An 18,862-nucleotide genomic window follows, 5' to 3' on the forward strand; every position below is an offset into this window, starting at 1 on the left:
AATATGTTGTTGGTAAATCTACAAATGATTCTGCCTTTTAAAATGACACCTAAACATGGCTTTTCTAAGCAGTTCTATAAAAAAAAACAGACTCTTATTAACAAAAGTTCCTATTCACAAAATAGACTGGTTCATGGAAAACACTCTAATGATACAGACAGTTTTTGTTTTCCAAAGCAATCATTTATACTTGGTTAAAGTGTATACATTGCAGGAAGTGTAATTCAGCAGGTATAGGAAGGGCCCAGAGAACTATACTCCATGGTGCAATTGTTCTGCTGCAAAAACTTTCTGAAAATGTTATTCACAGAGGACTGTCTCCATCTTCATATGCTATGTCATTTGGGCATTGTGCAAAGCAGATCAATACCCTGATTACAATTAAAAAGTTTCCCTGAGATGTTAGAATAAAATTATACCAAAAATACATTTAATAGTCAATTATTTGATCTCCATTACAAAAATTATTTCCAAAGTTATCCTTTCGTCAACAAATTAATTAACAAACAAGAGCAATCACAGATATTACAATATTTGTAATAGAATATTCTCCCCCTCAATACTTTAAATATTTTCCCTGACATTTTGCAAACCAAGAGTTAAAAATATGGGAACTTTATGTCATTTAAAGATTCACAAGAGTGAAACGATAAAGAGCACCTGTCTCTCACATCGATTACAGCCCTGGTGACTCCTGATCTTCCAGTGTTAGCAATGAAATAGCCTGTATGCACTTGTCAGTTTATTGACCTGTTTGCATGAAGATGCTGAAAGCTTAATTTATTCCTGGTGTAATTTGAGAGCCACCTCAAGATTCCACCTATTTGAAATGCACCAACTCTTTCAACTTAAGAGTACAACCAGATGGTGAAAATGCAGAAGAAACCTGGACTGAATATGTAAAGCACCAGGCTGCAGGACGTGCCCAATTATAGTCCGTGAAGAGTCAAACAAGGCACTAACTTGTATTTTTAAACCCAATTATTTACCATAACTCTGATGCTCATTTTTCAGTGAACATCAATTTAAGATTTTTGTGAGATAATTTATAAAAGAGAAAAATAGGTTATTTTGTTAGCTCAGTCTACATATGCAACACTGCAGTCTGAAAAGTAAAGAATGGAACAGAAAACTGAACAGTTAAACAAAACATCTATATTACAGAGTTCCTGTGCTCTCTGTAAGACAGGGAGGCAAATCTTTGTTTTCTCAGCTGCAAATGTTAAAAATCACCTCAGAAATAAAGTCACCCAACTGCTTTCTAAGACCTCAGGCAGGGAAAGTCTATCACCTCTCATGGTAATCTTCTCCATTCAGCTTTAGGATAATACGTGCTTTTTTTTTTCCTAATAAAACTCCGGTTGAAATTTAAGTTCATTTTCTCTAGCTCTACAAAAAATTTTGAATAGCTAGTCAGTCTCCTATTTAAAACAACTCCTCAAACATTGGGATAGATTTTGTCCCCTGTTGTTAGTAGCCATAGAACATTGAGAAATAATAAAGTATGCATTCCTGAAGCAGAAAAAAAATGTTAACTATAATTTTGTTGTACCTCTTAGACTTCAAAGAATTTTTGTTTATGTTGATTTAGTTCATTCTCAAAACAACCCAATGAGGATACTTTAATCACTATGGGATAGTATGTTATGTGTCAAATGATAAAGACGTGATAAAAAGAAAACAAAACATCTAACTGCTTACATCCCAGTAGTTATAAAGATAAACTGAGGCAATAAACAAGAAATACTTTTAAAAGTAATAAAACATTGTCAAGGGCAAAGCTGTGACATATGTAATAATACCTACTACTTTGTCCTTATTATGTCACAATGTTTCCCCATCCCATAGAACCTACTTACATTTTATTTCTAATTTTTCTCTCTGGATCATGTGTATTTTAAAAATAAATTAAAGAAACTAAGAAAAACAAAATAAGTTATAATAATTCACAAAGTATTTCATGCCAAGAACAATAGCATCATCACACCCAGTTCTTACATGTTAATCTCTGATAATTATTTCTCATTATCATATTTCTTCTTTTTTAAGTGAAATGAGATTATTAACTTCTATAAGTCTTAGGTCTCCTAAAATTTTATATTTCTATTTTTTTTATTCAACGTAGTTTCCCTGAAGTCTTTCTCATCCTTCTTGATAAAGTTTATTTTCATCTCCCACTTTCTTCTTCTACCTTCCACAAATGACTTTTACCTGCTGCTTAAGAAATCATTTCTCCAGTTTAAGGCAATTTACATCTTATCCAATATTCCTGTGCCTATCATTGCTGACCCATAATAGGAACCCAATACACTTCTGACAAATAAATGAATGAATACATTTTTAAAATGACCTTTCAAAATTTTAACAACTCAATGGAACATATGTTGATGGGTCAATGTTTGAGCACATGTTTTTTCCACCTTCCAGTAAAGTCCCAGGTTTAATCTTCTTACCAAATGAGCTGGATGGGGATGCTGACTAGTTCTTTGTTGAAAAAACTGACAAAGTGTTCCAAGTGCTTTATGTATATTAACTCACGAATTCTTCTCTACAACGTTAAGAATTTATGAGGAACCTGAGGCAAAGAAGTGTGAAGTGATTTGCTCAACAAAATCCAAGTGCTAATAAGTGGCAGAATCAAAACCTATACCCATGCACACCCAACACACACCTTTCCAGGTTTCTGTTAATGAGAAAAGTCCTTTTAAAACTCCATATTTTAATAGCATTATTTAAAAGTAATAATTTATATTAATTGCCACTGCAAGTTTCTCAACACCAGTTCAAATTCTATTTGATTGGGGTGACTGGACACAATCATAGAAAAGACAGTCCATTTCCATGTTCTCTCTGTGCTCTTTCATTTAGCAATTCCATTTTAATATGTTTGCAGTTATTCTGAGGTCTATAGTACTAAACACCGGCTGACTTAAGTTGCAATCTTGCTAATGTTTTGACATTTTCTACAAAAATGCTTTCCAGAAAACACCTACCTGAAATTACCAATTAACTATCTTGACTTGAAACAGAGTAAGAGAGGGATTCTGTTACTTAGCTTTGGAATTACAAAACACTTTTAGCAATTTAGACCATAAATTTTTATATGAAGAATCTAATATTTCTCAGAATGTTTTGAACAGGACATGGGCATGCTTGTGACATTTATGAATACAATATCTTAAGGAAGCACAATTTTGTATGCAATATAAACAAACCTAACATGGGAACATATTGCATTGTAAAGTGTGCATTTACTAAAAGCTTTCCAGATATCACAGACTTTTCTGGGGGAAAAATAAAGATGCCTTGTACCTACTTATACTAAAGAAATAATTTGGTCTACAAGAAAGTTAGAGCCTTTTTAAACATTAACAATGGATAAAAAGACATAAGACACTGAGAGATAGCTCCATACCTGTTTTGTTGGAAAGTCTAAATGACACCATCTTATCAGGAATATTACATACATTCCTCACTGAAGCAATGCAGCTATAATTAGCATAGTCCTGAGGTCGAAGATTCTTTAGTTTTAAGATCTTGGTTTCACCCTGAAAATGTAGAAAAGGTCGTTAGAAAAAGTCAACAGTAACCAAAATGAATGAATGAATGAATCATGGCATTATAGTGTATTAAATCATATTATTATCAAAATCTAGCAGATTGTCTTATTTTGAAGGAAAATGTCTTTAAATAAAACAAAAACAAAAACAAACAACAAAAACACCACATGCATTTAAAAATAATACCGCAATGTGCCTGGAGATAAAAACTAACAGACTACAATGAAAACTGAACACTTTCTTTGCAAATTAGATTCATAAGGGGAGAAATCTATTTCTGGTGGTGGTTATGCCAATTATTATGCAAAGATCAGAACAGTGTACTTAATAATGGAGTTTATTCAACAAATGCTGCAATCTATATAGACTTCAACATGAAATGTTTTGAAAGAAAAGGATTCTGAAGAAGAGCTAATAAACGAAAAACTGTTGGTAGAACAGTTATTGAAATCAATCTAATAACAGGCAATTAAATTTATAAACATAAATATTTTGTGTATATGTATCAATGATAGATGACAGATATAGAACTGTCTTAAAGAAGCATTCATGAGGGGCGCCTGGGTGGCGCAGTCGGTTAAGCGTCCGACTTCAGCCAGGTCACGTTCTCGCGGTCCGGGAGTTCGAGCCCCGCGTCAGGCTCTGGGCTGATGGCTCAGAGCCTGGAGCCTGTTTCCGATTCTGTGTCTCCCTCTCTCTCTGCACCTCCCCCATTCATGCTCTGTCTCTCTCTGTCCCAAAAATAAATAAACGTTGAAAAAAAAATTTATAAAAAAAAAAAAAAAAAGAAGCATTCATGAATGTTTCTAAATAGTTACTGCTCTTGCTATCTTATATTCAGGAGTTCAAGACCTAGATCTTCCAGGTAAATCTGCAAAATCATACACTCAAATCAGGCAAGCTGGACAAACTCTTGATAATCCAGGAAAGACCATGTAAAACAATGAAATTATTCAAAGGGTAAAAGAGCAAACAAACAACAATAAAAAATTAAAGAAAAAAAAACCCTACTGCCCAACTTAAAATAGGTCTCTTGAGATTTTGTTACTTTAAGGTCATTAATGCATCTTCTCCAAATAGTTCTTCTCATAAGTAAATGAATTAGGGAAATGATAAACAGTATCCCAATGAAATTATATTTGGTATAGTAATTTTCAAAATGTTATTTTTTTCCAGATAATATCTACATGTAACAATGTATAACATCACTCAAATCCTAAAAATTGTAATACTTTCATATACTCTTCAAAAGGGTCAGAATACATAGTGAGAAGACATATAAGCACTACCTGCTCATTTGCAACAAAAAAAAAGCTTGCTCACACATAGACATTCACACCTAGTTTTGCAAATGTGTCAAATAAATCTCTCCTTCAGTATGCAGGGGCACTGTGGCTATAATTCCACTCATTCACTGTCAAAATTCAGTCTTAAATCAGTCCACTTTCCTCAGGGGGCTTAGAAACAATCTCCTATCTTTAATTTTTCTTTACGAAAGACACCATAATTTTTCTATACAAACAATTGCAAATTCATCCCACATGAATATACATAGTGCGTGTGTTTCTAGAACTTATATTTAAAATATATTCTCAGTGTATTACAGAGTTCTCACTTATACTAACTAAACACAATGCCTAGAAAAGTGTGTGCTTAGCTAGAAAGTATAGTTGAAAGAAAATGTTACTCTAGAACCAGTTGACTAAGATTTTTTTTTCAGTTTTTTACTTTACATCCAAGTGAGTCAGCATATAGTGCAATAATGATTTCAGGAGTAGAATCCAGTGACTCATCCCTGACATATAATACCTAGTGCTCCTCCCAACAAGTGTCTTCCTTAATGTCCCTTGCCCATTTAGCAATCCCCCCACCCAAAACCCTCAGCAACCTCAGTTTGTTCCCATATCTAAGAATCTGTTATATTTTGTCCCCCTTCCTGTTTTCATATTATTTGTTTTCCTTCCCTTATGTTCATCTGTTTTGTATCTTAAATTCTACATATGAGTAAAGTCATGATATTTGCCTTTCTCTAATTGTGCTTACCATAATACACTCTAATTACATCCTTGTTGGAAATGGCAAGATTTCATTCTTTTTGATTCCCAAGTAATACACCATTGTGTGTGTATGTATGCGCGCGTGCGCGCGCGTGTGTGTCTGTGTATATATACACATATGTCACATCTTTTTTATCCATTCATCTGTTGTTGAACATTTGGGCTCTTTCCATACTTCAGCTATTGTCAATAGTGCTGCTGTAAACACGGGGGCGCATATGCCCCTTCGAAACAGCACACCTGTATATTTGGATAAATACCTAGTAGTGCAATTGCTGAATTGTGGGGTAGTTCTATTTTTTATTATTTGAGGACCCTTCATACTGTTTTCCAGAGTGGTTGCATAAGTTTGCATTTCCACCAGGAGTGCAAAAGTGTTTCTCTTTCTCCATATCCTAACCAATATGTGTCATTGCCAGAATTATTAATTTTAGCCATTCTGACTGGTGTGAGATGGTATCTCATTGTGGTTTTGATTTGTATTTCCTTGAAGATGAATGATGTTGAGCATTTTTCATGTGTCTGTTGGCAATCTAGATGTCTTTTTTGGAAAACTGTCTATTCATGTCATCTGCCCATTTCTTCACTGGATTATTTGTTTTTTTGGGTGTTGAGTTTGATTAAGTTCTTCACAGATTTTGGATATTAACCCTTTATCTGATATGTCATTTGCAAATATCTTCTCCCATTCCGTTGGTTGTCTTTTAGTTTTGCTGATTATTTCCTTTGCTGAGCAGTAGTTTTTATCTTGATGAGGTCCCAATAGTTCATTTTTGCTTTTGTTTCCTTTGCCTCTGGAGACATGTTGAGTAAGATGTAGCTGCAGCCATGATCAAAGAGGTTTTTGTCTACTTTCTCCTCTAGGATTTTGATGGCTTCCTATCTTACATTTAGGTCCTTCATCCATTTTGAATTTATTTTTGCATATGATGTAAGAAAGTGGACCAGGTTCATCCTACTGCATATCGTTGTCCAGGTTTCCAAACACCATTTGCTGAAGACACTGTCTTTATTCCATTGGATATTCTTTCATGCTTTGTCAAAGATTAGTTAACCATATGTTTCTGGGTCCATTTCTGGGTTCTCTATTCTGTTCCATTGATCTGTCAGTTTTTGTGCCAGTACCATACTGTCCAGGATTATGATGCCTCCAGCATTGGTTTTCTTTTTCTGGATTGCCTTGGCTATTCAGGGTCTTTTCTGGTTCCATACAAATTTCAGGGTTGTTTGTCCTAGCTCTGTAAAGAATGCTGGTGTTATTTTGATAGGTATTGTATTAAATACGTAGATTGCTTTGGATAATATCAACATTTTAATAATATTTGTTCTTCCAATCCATGAGCATGGAAAATTTTGCCAATTTTTTTGTGTCCTCTTCAGTTTTTTCATAAGCTTTCTACACTTTTAAGCATATAGATTTTTCACCTCTTTGGTTATACCTCCTAGGTATTTTATGGTTTTGGTGCAATTGTAAATGGGGCTGATTCCTTGATTTCTCTTTCTGTTGCCTCATTATTGGTGTATAGAAATGCAACCGATTTCTGTGCATTGATTTTATATCCTGTGACTCTGCTGAATTCACGGGTCAGTTCTAGCGGTTTTTTGGTGGAATCTTCTGGGTTTTCCATATAGTGTATCATGTTGTTTGTGAAGAGTGAAAGTTTGACTTCCTTCTTGCTGATGTGGATCCCTTTTATTCTTTTGTGTTGTCTGATTGCTGAGGTTAGGACTTCCAATATTATGTTGAATAACAGTGACAAGAGTGGACATCCCTGTCATGTTTCTGACCTTAGGGGAAAGCTTTCAGTTTTTCCCCATTGAGGACGATATTAGCAGTGGGTCTTTAATATATGGTTTTATGATCTTGAGGTATGATCCTTCTATCCCAATTTTGAGGGTGTTTATCAAGAAAGGATGCTGTATTTTGTCAAATGCTTTCTCTACACCTATTGAGAGGACCATGTGAGTCTTGTTCTTTCATTTATGAATGTGATGTATCACAGTGACTGACTTGTGGATATTGAACCAGCCCTGTATCCCAGGTATAAATCCCACTTGATCATGGTGAATAATTCTTGTAACGTATTGTTGGATCCAGTTGGCTAGGATCTTGTTAAGAATTTCTGTGTCCATGTTCATCAGGGAAATTGGTCTATAGTACTCCTTTTTAGTAGGGTCTTTGTCTGGTTTTGGAATCAAGGTAATGCTGACTTCATAGAATGAGATTGGAAGTTTTCCTTCCATTTCTATTTTTTTTGAACAGCTTCAAGAGAATAGGTGTTAACTCTTCTTTAAATGTTTTGTAGAATTCCCCTGGAAAGCCATCTGGCCCCGGACTCTTGTTTTTCTGGGAGATTTTTGATTACTAATTCCATTTCTTTCCCGGTTATAGGTCTTGTTCAAATTTTCTATTTCTTCCTCTTTCAGTTTTGGTAGTGTACATGTTTCTAGGAAATTGTCCATTTCTTCCAGATTTCCCAATTTATTGGCATATAATTGCTAATAATATTCCCTTATTATTGTTTGTATTTCTGCAGTGTTGGTTGTGATCTCTCCTCTTCCCTTCTTGATTTCATTTATTTGGGTCCTCTACTTTTTCTTTTTGACCAAACTAGCTAGGGGATTATCAATTTTGTTAATTCTGTCAAAGAACCAGCTCCTGGTTTCAATGACCTGTGCTGTTTTGTTGAATTTGATAGTATTGATTTATCATTTACCATCTTCTGCTCGTTTTGGATTTTATTTGCTGCTCTTTTCCCATTTCTTTAAGGTGTAAGGTTAGGTTGTATAGCTGAGACATTTCTTCCTTCTATAGGAAGGCCTGCATATTATATACTTCCCTCTTATGACAACCTTTCTTGCATCCCAGAGGTTTTAGTCTGTGGTGCTATCATTTCCATTGGCTTCCATGTACTTTTTAATTTCCTCTTTAATTTCTTGGTGAACACAGTCACTTTTTAATAGGATGTTCTTTAGTCTCCAAGTATCTGTTGTTTTTCCAAATTTTTTCTTGTGGTTGATTTCGAGTTTCATAGCGTTGTGGTGTGAATATATGAACAGTATGATCTTGATCTTTTTGTACTAGTTGAGGGCTGATTGGCGTCCCTGTATGTAATCTATTCTGGAGAATGTTCCACGTGCACTCGAGAAGAATATGTATTCTGATGTTTTAGGATGAAATATTCTGAATATATCTGTTATGTCCATCTGGTCCAGTGTGTCATTCAAAGCCGTTGTTTACCTGTTGATTTTCTATTTTTCTGTCCATTGCTGTAAGTGGGGTGTTGAATTCCCCTACTATTATGGTATTATTGTCAACGAGTTTCTTTATTTTTGTGACTAATTGATTTATACATTTGGATTCTCTGTGTTGGGAGCATAAATTTTTACAATAGTTAGATCTTGGTGGACGGACCACTTAATTATGATATAATGATCTTCTTCATCTCTTGAAGCAGTCTTTATTTTAAAGTCTAGATTGTCTGATATAAGGATGGCCACTCCGTCTTTCTTTTGTTGACCATTAGCATGACAGATGGTTCTCCATCCCCTTACCTTCAATTTGAAGGTGTCTTTAGGTCTAAAGTGGGTCTCGTGTAAACAGCAGATAGATGGATCTTGTTTTCTTATCCATTCTGGTACCCTATGTCTTTTGATTGGAGCATTTAATCCATTGACGTTTAGAGTAAGTACTGAAAGATATAAACTTATTGCCATTGTGTTGCCTGCAGAGTTGTAGTGTCTGGTGGTGTTCACTGGTCCTTTCTAGTCTTTGTTGCTTTTGATCTTTTTTGTTTTGTTTTGTCTTTTCTGCCCTCAGAGAGTCTCCCTTAAAATTTCTTGCAGGGGTGACTTAATGGTCACAAACTCTGTTAGTTTTTGTCTGGGAAACTCTTCACCTCTCCTTCTATTTTGAATGACAGCCTTGCTGGATAAAGAATTCTTGGCTGCATGTTTTTCTGATTCAGCACATTGAATATATCCTGCCACTCCTTTCTTGCCTGCCAAATTTCTGTGGATAGGTTTGTGTGAACCCATCCTCCCTTATAGGTTAAGGACTTTTTTTTCCCTTGCTGCTTTCATAATTCTCTCCTTGTCTGTGTATTTTGTGAGTTTGTCTACCATTGTTGATGGTCAGTTTTTTGTGGAATCTAATGGAAGTTCTCTGTGCTTCCTGGATTTTGATGTCTGTGTCTTTCCCTAGGTTAGGAAAGTTTTCCACTATGATTTTCCACACAAACCTTCTACCCCTTTTTCTCTCTTGATCTTCTGAGACTCCTATAATTTGGATGTTATTCCTTTTTAATGAGTCACTGAGTTCTCTAATTCTTATATTGTGTTCTTTTGCCTTAATTTCCCTCTTTTTTTCTGCTTCATTATTCTCCATAAGTTTGTCTTCCATATCACTGATTCGTTGCTCTGCTTTATCCATCCCTGACACCATGGCATCCATTCAAGGCTGAATCTCAGTTATAGCATTTTTAATTTCATCCTGACTAGATTTTACTTCTTTTATTTCTGCAGAAGGGATTCTATCCTTTTTTCAACATCAGCTAGTTCTTATTATCATGATTCTAAATTCTTGTTCAGACATCTGCCTACACATATGTGGTGATTAAGTCCTTGGCTGTCATTTCTTCCTGTTCATTTGGGGTGAATTCCTTCATGTCATCATTTTGGATGAAAAATAAGAATTAATAAAATAAAAATTAAAAATTAAAAAAATAAAAATGACACAAAAATCAAATAAGTGAAAGAAACTTGATAGAATAAAGAAAAAGGAAAGAAAAGAAAAATTTTAAAAAGGAAAACAATGTAAGAAAACGTTTGAAAAATTTAAAAAGTATACAATAATATAAAATAAAATGAAAGTAAAATAGACTAAGAAAATTTACAAAAAAGTAATTAAAAATATAGCATAAAAATTAAGGGATATTTTTTTATAAAAATGGAAAAAAAAATCTTTCTGTATCCAAGAATAAGAAAAGAAAAAAAAAACGAATATATGGAGCAGTGAACAGAATGAAATCCAAATGAAATTACATCCAGTTTCTCCTAGAAGTAAACTATGAAGCACTTTATAGTCAGTAAATTAAGCAGACAGAGAGACTTGTGGTGGTCCTCTAGAGCTTGGTTTGCACAGTTGGACAGGGCTGGTGTAATGGCTCTGTTCTCCACCAGGTGGTGCTGCTTATCTTATTGGGGTGGATTGGTGTGGCACCTGTGAGTGTGTATGCAGATGCACAGGAAAGGTAACAATGGCATCACCCAACTTTTCAGTCTCTCCCACCAGAACTCTGTGCTGTCACCAACTGGCAATCGAGCACCCCTCCTTTGTCTATAGCTTCTGTCCAATCCTCTCCTCTACAGTGTTCGCATCCAACCTGTCAGCCTGCTAGGCAGCACCTCCCTCCCAAATTTTATCTCAGATGGGGCTGTGTTTCCCAACCCTTCACTTCTGAGGGCCCTGTGGCTTGTATCTGCTCAGACTCTCTCGGGAGAGTCTTGCTGAGCAATGGCTGGGCACTGTCTTGTCCCCAGTAACGTTCTTGCAATTGTGCTGCTGCAGAGGCTCAGAGACTGTGTTGGGTACCAACTTGGCCCAGAATAAGTTTGTGTGATCACATAGTGACAGAGATTCAGAGATTATGGTAAGTTACAACATACAACTGGTGTGAGGTTGCACTGCACACTGGCCTCTATGTTCCAGTTCCAGCAATCATTTTCTCTGGGGTCCACTAGGATCTTTGTCTGTGGGGAGGCCATATGGCCTCTACCCAATGCCCTCCTAGCATGGGAACTGCTTCTCCCCATGTGGCCCACAGACCCTGCAGACCTTGCTGCCTGCTCCTGGGGATTCTCCCTTCCCACTAGAGCACTACCAGGTATTGAGCTGCAGAATTTCTGATGTTGGGCTCCGCTCCTAATAGAGTCTTAATGGCATTGAAATCCTCTTATTTCTCCTTTCTTCCTTTTATTCAGTCACTTATAGGCATTTCCATTCTTTGTCTTTCTCTCTAGCTACTTTCAGGGGGAGGGCTTTTCCTGTACTCCTCCCTCCCACAATCTCTCTCCTCTCTGCAAATACAGCTTCCTACCCTCTGCGGCTTCTCTCTCCCCCAGTTCACTTCTTCACACCACATACCTGCCGAGTTCTGTGGCTCATGTTATGCAAATTGTTGTGTTTGTCTTTGGATCAATTTTCTATGTGTGCAAAAAGATTTGGTGCTGATCTGGCTGCATTTCAGGAATGACAGAAGCAGAGAACTTCCATGCTGCTCTGTCAACGTGGCCCCTCCTCAGATAATTTTTGAATAACATGACATATTTTACTCCTTTTACCTCTGTGACTGCTATTCTTTAGCTTTTTCCACTTTTCTTTCTCCTCTCAACACTTAACTATTTAGATTCCCTGGAACTCTGTTTCACAGTTGATTTTGAGTTACAAAATTCCCCTGGTGACCTACTACTCCTTGCCACTACAAGCCCTATCTTCCTGCTCCTCTCCTCAATTCTATATCTCTATTCCAGAATTCTCCCTTAAGTTTCATACACAGAAACCAATATTTTACGTTAATATGTCCATTTTGATGTCTCATAGACACCTAAAACTTAACATATCCTAAACTGAACTTCAGCTCTATTCCTCTAAATTTACTCTTCCTTCTTTAAAAACAAGAATCATAGACTTTCAGTTACTTCTTAATCATATATTCAGTATCTCCTTCTCAGATCCTTTTATTGACTTTGAAACATGTTCAATCTTGGCCATTCTTCTTATTTATTTTTAAATGTAATGTTATAAACCCTACATTCTGCTAAGAAATTCCTGATTATGCTTAGTATAGTTTAAGAACACAAGCAAGCATAATTATCTATAACCAGGAATTATTTGTTTGTTTTTTAAATAGGCTGAATGCCCAACGTGGGGCTTGAACTCATGACCCTGAGATCAAGAATTGGATGCTCTATTGACTGAGCCAGACAAGCACCCCTAGGATTTTTTTAAATATGAAAATCTTATCACATCGTTTCCTTGCTCAAATCAGAGTATTGAGCTGCAGATTTTCTGATGCTGGGCTCCCCTGCTAATAGAGCCAGGTGCCTCCATGATTTTTTTTTTAATATGAAAATCTGATCATGTCATTTCTCTGTTTAAATCACATCAATGGCTTAACTATCATTCTTAAAGTTAACACAATAGCTACCAACATGATGGTCAACCCTATATGGTCTGCATTCTCCTTTCCTCTCCAGTCTCATCTCATTCTCTTAGTGCCCTGTACACATCCTTCCTTCTACCACAGAACCTTTTCACATGGTTGGCTCTTTATCTCTCTATGCTTAATCAATTTCATCTCATTCTTAGGTACCAATACTCCTCACTTCCACAGGTAACCCTTTCCTCACCTCTGGAAGAGGAGAAATCCCTTTTTGTGAGGTCTGTTTATATCATTATCTTCATAATACAGTCTCAAATTTCCTTTTATTTCAATAATGGATTGATTTTCTGCCAGACTCATCCCTTTGCCAGTAAGTACTTAGGGGGAAGGGATTATGTTTTTCCTGCTCTCAGCATTATGTTTCAAGCACCTAGCACAGGACTTAGCTAGAGACACTTCGTAAATGAATACTTTTTCAATTAAAAGTGCTATAACTACCTGTATTTCACCACTCAAGGCTTTGCTTTGCATGTATTTATTTCCCCAGGATTTATTATCTCCTTGGAACCCAAAATGAATTCAATAGATGTTAATAAATATAGACAATTTATAAAAGTAATTCTAAAGGCAATTTTTCAGTAATAAAGATTCTCAAATATATACAAAGGAGAAACAGTGTCATTTAGGTGTATATTTAGTGATAAAGTCTGTCTATTCACATGGAGTTAATTATATTCTGCCACTACTTGTTTCTGTTTCCACTGACAAATTATTTTTAATACATATTTAAAAAAATAACTCAACACCCCAATGAAACCATACCTATTAATGTCATTAATAATGCTCTTTTGTTACATTTCAATACATCTTTCTCTTTTTTAAATGCTTCTATATTTCTCTGCTTTTTTCTAACACTTTAGATTATCTTTGCTACTTTGACAGCCCCTCAGTGTAGGTAATTAGAATATCATACTTCAGTCACTTCTTGGTTGTTTTCCATTTCATTTTCTATCTGTTGTGCAAATTTTATTCTGCAATCTTCTACTGTACTAATTAGAAACATTGCTTCAATTAGTATCGATGTATAGATTCCTGACAAATCTCTAAGCTAAACAACAACAGAAAAAAATGTATTTGAAAGAAATTATCAATAGTATTGTAACTAATAAAATCTAACTTTTCTTATTTTTTTCCTGTCCTTTTACCTGCAATGTTTGTTAGCAACAATGACCGTACACTTGAATTTTGCTCCCTCTGGACCTCTTAAAATAATCTGTCATGGCTTTCTAATTCTCTTTGATCATTGTTATTTATTTGTTTATTTATGTCACCTGCTGACTTCTATTTTTCCTGCATTACTCACCTCCCTTCAAAAAGAAAGCATCTCATACTTTCTCAATGTATTTTTTTCCCTCTTGGATGCTTTTGGCCTCTTTGTACATGTCTTCACACCTCTGACTTCTAGCCTCGTCTCTTGTTCTCTGATAACTGCTTGATGGAGATTTTCATCAGTAAGGCACACAATGTCATATTAAAGTTGGTTCACTAGTACACTCCATTATACTGGCTGCACTACCTCATATGAATTTTCTCTTCTGATGTTATTTTTAATGCAAGTCACCATCATTCTCCCATAATCCAGACTCAGAAGTCATGTCATCATTTACTTTTTACTGTTTCTCATTAGTCCACATTAAATGACATCAAGAGCTTTAGATTATTCTTAATTTTCCTTTCACAAAATGACCTTTCCTTTCCAATCCTATTGGCATAATATTTGCTTTAGATCCTTATTTATCATTGATTTAACAAATATTGCTTGAGTGCTCATTTTGGCTAAGGTAATGTACCATCTACTATGGAGAACTGCAGCTCTCCTTTATTCCAATCATTCTGTAGCTGCCATCAGACCTGTCTTCATCATGCCATGTCCATGCTAAAATATCCTAGCCAGCTCTCCTCTGAAACATCATTTCAAAATTCTTTAGTTTCTTATTTGAGACCCCATGCAGTCTACACAAAATTATTTTCCTTATTCTTCAAATTCCATATTCCCAATTACTTTCATCATGATTTTGAACTCTTTGTAATATCCAACTCTGCCATCATTTTTTTAATGTTTATTTATTTTTGAGAGACAGAGACAGAGCACAAGAAAGGAAGGGGAGAGAGAGAGAGAGAGGGAGACACAGAATCCAAAGCAGGTTCCAAGATGTCAACACAGAGCCCAATTGGGGTTCAAACCAATTAATCATGAGATCATGACCTGAGCTGAAGTCAGGATGTTCAACCAACTGAGCCACCCAGGCACCCCCCAACTCTGCCATCTTTTAAAAAGACACCCCCCCCCCCGATATGCATCTTTTTCTGCTCCCATCTTAACTGAAGTGCAGTTCAAAAAAATGTGTACATACCCTATGGTCTTTCTGAACTTCTCAGTTAAATTCTCTTCCTTTGGATCTTTTATTGCATTTTTATACTAAGACACCTATTTATAAATCACTGTTCCGTGTTTCCTTATTAGTTATCATTACTTCTATTCTTTACCTGAATCGTAAGGCCCCTGGGACAGGGAAACATCCTGTTTCTCTCACAATACTAGTTAGAAACCTTTCATGTACTGCTTAATAAAAACTTGTTCATTAATAGAATGTACTTAAAGTTTGGTCTTTTCCATATCCTTTAGGAAGAAATGTAGTCATAATATACAATCATAATGAGTTTTTAATATTATTTATTTTGAGAGAGTGTATGTGCACATGTATGAGCACAAGCAGAGGAGGGGCAAAAGGAGAGAAAGAGAGAGAGACAGACAGAGAGACACAGAGAGACACAGAGGGAGGGAAGGAGAGAGAGAGAAACAATCCCAAGCAGGCTACATGTTCAGCATGGAACCCAATACAAGGCTTGACACTAGGCTCCATCTCATGATCCTGGTGTCCTGATGTGAGCTGAAATAAAGAGTCTGATGCTTAACAGACTGAGCCACTTAGGCACCTCGAATAATAATGACTTTTAAAATAGAGAGCATGGGGCGCCTGGGTGGCGCAGTCGGTTAAGCGTCCGACTTCAGCCAGGTCACGATCTCGCGGTCCGCGAGTTCGAGCCCCGCGTCGGGCTCTGGGCTGATGGCTCAGAGCCTGGAGCCTGTTTCCGATTCTGTGTCTCCCTCTCTCTCTGCCCCTCCCCCGTTCATGCTCTGTCTCTCTCTGTCCCAAAAATAAATAAACGTTGAAAAAAAATTAAAATAGAGGGCAAAAATATAAAATCTAGACAAATTAGATTTCATTTTTCTTCACTAGGCACATGGTCCTTTGCTTATGTCACTGCATTTCTTGTATCATCTTTATTACTTTCTCATTTCTCTACCCTTTCTATAAAACTTATCATATTAATAATCGATTGGGTGCACTGGATGGCTCAGTTAGTTAAACATCCAACTTCGGCTCAAGTCATGATCTCATGATCTGTCAGTCAGAACCCCGCATAGGGCTCTGTGCTGACAGCTCAGAGCCTGGAGTCTGTTTCACATTCTGGGTCTCCCTCTCTCTGCCCTTCTTCTCCTAGTTCTCTGTCTTTCTCTCTCTCAAAAGTAAATAAACATTAAATAATCAACTAGATGCTGATTCTTTCTCTGTAACTTTTCTACATTTAAGTATTTACACCTGGACTACTAGAATAGATATACAGCACTTCCTGTCTATTAAATATTAAGAAATAGCTAATTTCTTGACTTAAAATTTACTACAACCATAGAGGCAATGACCTGGTTGGAAATTCAGTTTCTTGATCCTACATTGCTGTGGGAGGAACGATAAACTCATCGTAAATTGAGAATATCAGAAGTTAAAAATGTATTTAATGCACCTAATATACCAAACATCATGGCTTAGCCTAATTTACCTTAAACATGTTCAGAACTCTTACATTAGCGTACAGTTGGGCAAAGTCATCTCACACAAAGCGTATTTTATAATAAAATGCCTAATATCTCAGGTAATCTAGTGAATACTGTACTGAAAGTGAAAAACACAATGGCTATATGGGTATCAGCCGTTTACCTCCTGATCACATGGTGGATTAGGAGCTCTGGCTCGCCTGATGCTGCCCAGCATCAGAAAGAGAATATCTAACTGCGTATCACCAGTCCTTAAAAGATCAAGATTCAAAATTCAAAGAATGGTTTCTATTAAATGTGTACCACTTTCACACCATTATAAAGTCAAAAAAGCATAAATTGAGTCATTATAAGTTGGGGACTGTCTGTATATGTTTTCTGTCATTTGCATTGTATATGTTTTCTGCTTGGTTTTTTTTTTTTTTTTTTTTTTTTTTTTTGCATTATATATTTGTATGGATCTTCGTTTTCCATTATATGAGATAACTTCACTGTTAAGTTCCACCTCTGCCATTTGTGCAGTTAATGTTGTCAATTCAGTAAAGACTGCTGACTAGAAAAAAAATAAAGCCAACTCACTCTCTTGCATATTTCCAGTAAACATTTTTTTAACCATATTAGCTTTTTAGTACTAGTAATAAAAAAAATTCTTAACATTATGGAAGTCTGAAAGGTAGATTTATGAAGCTGAGTTAGGGGCCATCGACAGAATTGTACAGTCAGTTATAAATAAGAAAATGTAAATGGAAAATAAGTCACAAGGGAAGGAAATATGCAAAAAAAAATCAGATACATCTAGGCCAACAGCAATGAAGCTCTGGCCATTAAAATATAGAAGTCACTACTGTACTGGATGTATTCTTGAAATATTTTGTATACCTAAGTTTTTGTAGAAGGAATGTGCCTGCTGCTTATATTATCCAAAAGTAAGAATATAAATTGGGAGGTAATATTGTTAAGGCTTAAAAAGAGAATTCATGTTTCCCTTTGAGATGATTCCCACCATTTAAAGACCAAGTATGGCCCAGTAACTATAATGGTTTGCACAAAGCATATTCTAGTTAATTCTTAAACACAGAACAGAGCAGCAAAATAGGTACAGAAGACAAAAAACAAAAAACAAAAGAATAACTTTTACTGTGAACTCTAGATTCATAATATCCCAAGGATTCAGCTCTCTTGGGACTGGAGAATTATTCTGGGTGAGCTAAGATAATTTATTTCTAATAGTCGGAAAACAAGGTCCCAAGATATGTGAACCTACAGGACAGCCATCTAGGCTAATACATAAAATTATGCAGCATGGCAAGGAGTGAGAAGGGCTAATACAGACAAATCCTATTGAACGAATATAGAAAAGAACAGAGTTATGGGAAAATTTGAACCCTAACTACTTAATTAATTCAGTACATTCAGGAAATGATGAAGGCATTCAGGATGACCCTGTTCCCCTCAATAAAGAGCTTCCATAACACTTAAAAATATATATATAGCATAATATATAAAAAAACAGGATACCAACAAATGTGTGCATATATATTGCTATCAAATAGCATGTATATATACATTTGAAGGTATATATTTAGAATGGTATAGACTTTACTACTTATAACTGGTTTTATCACATAACATTAATTTTATTTTGTTGCTCATATAAATTTAATATTCTGTGCTGATAGAAGGCTATTTGCATGTGAATTTCCATGATTTGTAAAAAGGAATTTTCAGTTGATTATTGTCTAATTGTATAATTAGTCTAATTAGCCTAATTATAACTAATTATGTAATTGATGTAAATATGTTCAGTCTTATAATTAGATGGTGTAATTACAATACACAAGATGATGTCATCAACATCTTTATTAAAGTTCTAGAAAAATAGCAAAAGTATGTGTAGTTGATAAAATTTAAGTACATGTTCCTTTAACATTGACCAAATTATCTGTGATATCTATATTTAAGGTTTTAAAACTACTTTTTGTAAATAAAATAAAAAAGGGAAGGCATTCTATACATTAGTCAGTCGCCATTACCAAAGTTGACATCGTGTAATGAAACAATACCCCTGGCATCAAGCACCATTTCTAGTAAAAGAAACACATTTTCTTTTAAAAGAAATTGGAAATTTTAAAAATACTTATTTTCAGGTATCAGTAAAAAATTAAAATCTTTTTATTCACATTC

The 18,862-nt window shown here is 35.4% G+C and overlaps 1 protein-coding gene across 2 annotated transcripts in view; it reads right to left on the minus strand.

Moving 5' to 3' along the window:
• MDGA2 (MAM domain containing glycosylphosphatidylinositol anchor 2) overlaps positions 1–18,862 on the minus strand; it is an 865,051-nt gene that overhangs the window by 297,883 nt on the left and 548,306 nt on the right. For both annotated transcript variants that reach the window (XR_006704997.1, XM_045450889.1), the window contains exon 5: positions 3,416–3,548. Coding sequence is in view for 1 of the 2 variants with exons in the window: in XM_045450889.1 (XP_045306845.1) it covers positions 3,416–3,548 (133 nt within the window). In the remaining variant the exon portion in view is untranslated. The remainder of the gene's footprint in view (positions 1–3,415; positions 3,549–18,862) is intronic.

Source organism: Leopardus geoffroyi, chromosome B3 (genome assembly GCF_018350155.1).
Source record: "Leopardus geoffroyi isolate Oge1 chromosome B3, O.geoffroyi_Oge1_pat1.0, whole genome shotgun sequence".
Lineage (NCBI taxonomy): Eukaryota > Metazoa > Chordata > Mammalia > Carnivora > Felidae > Leopardus > Leopardus geoffroyi.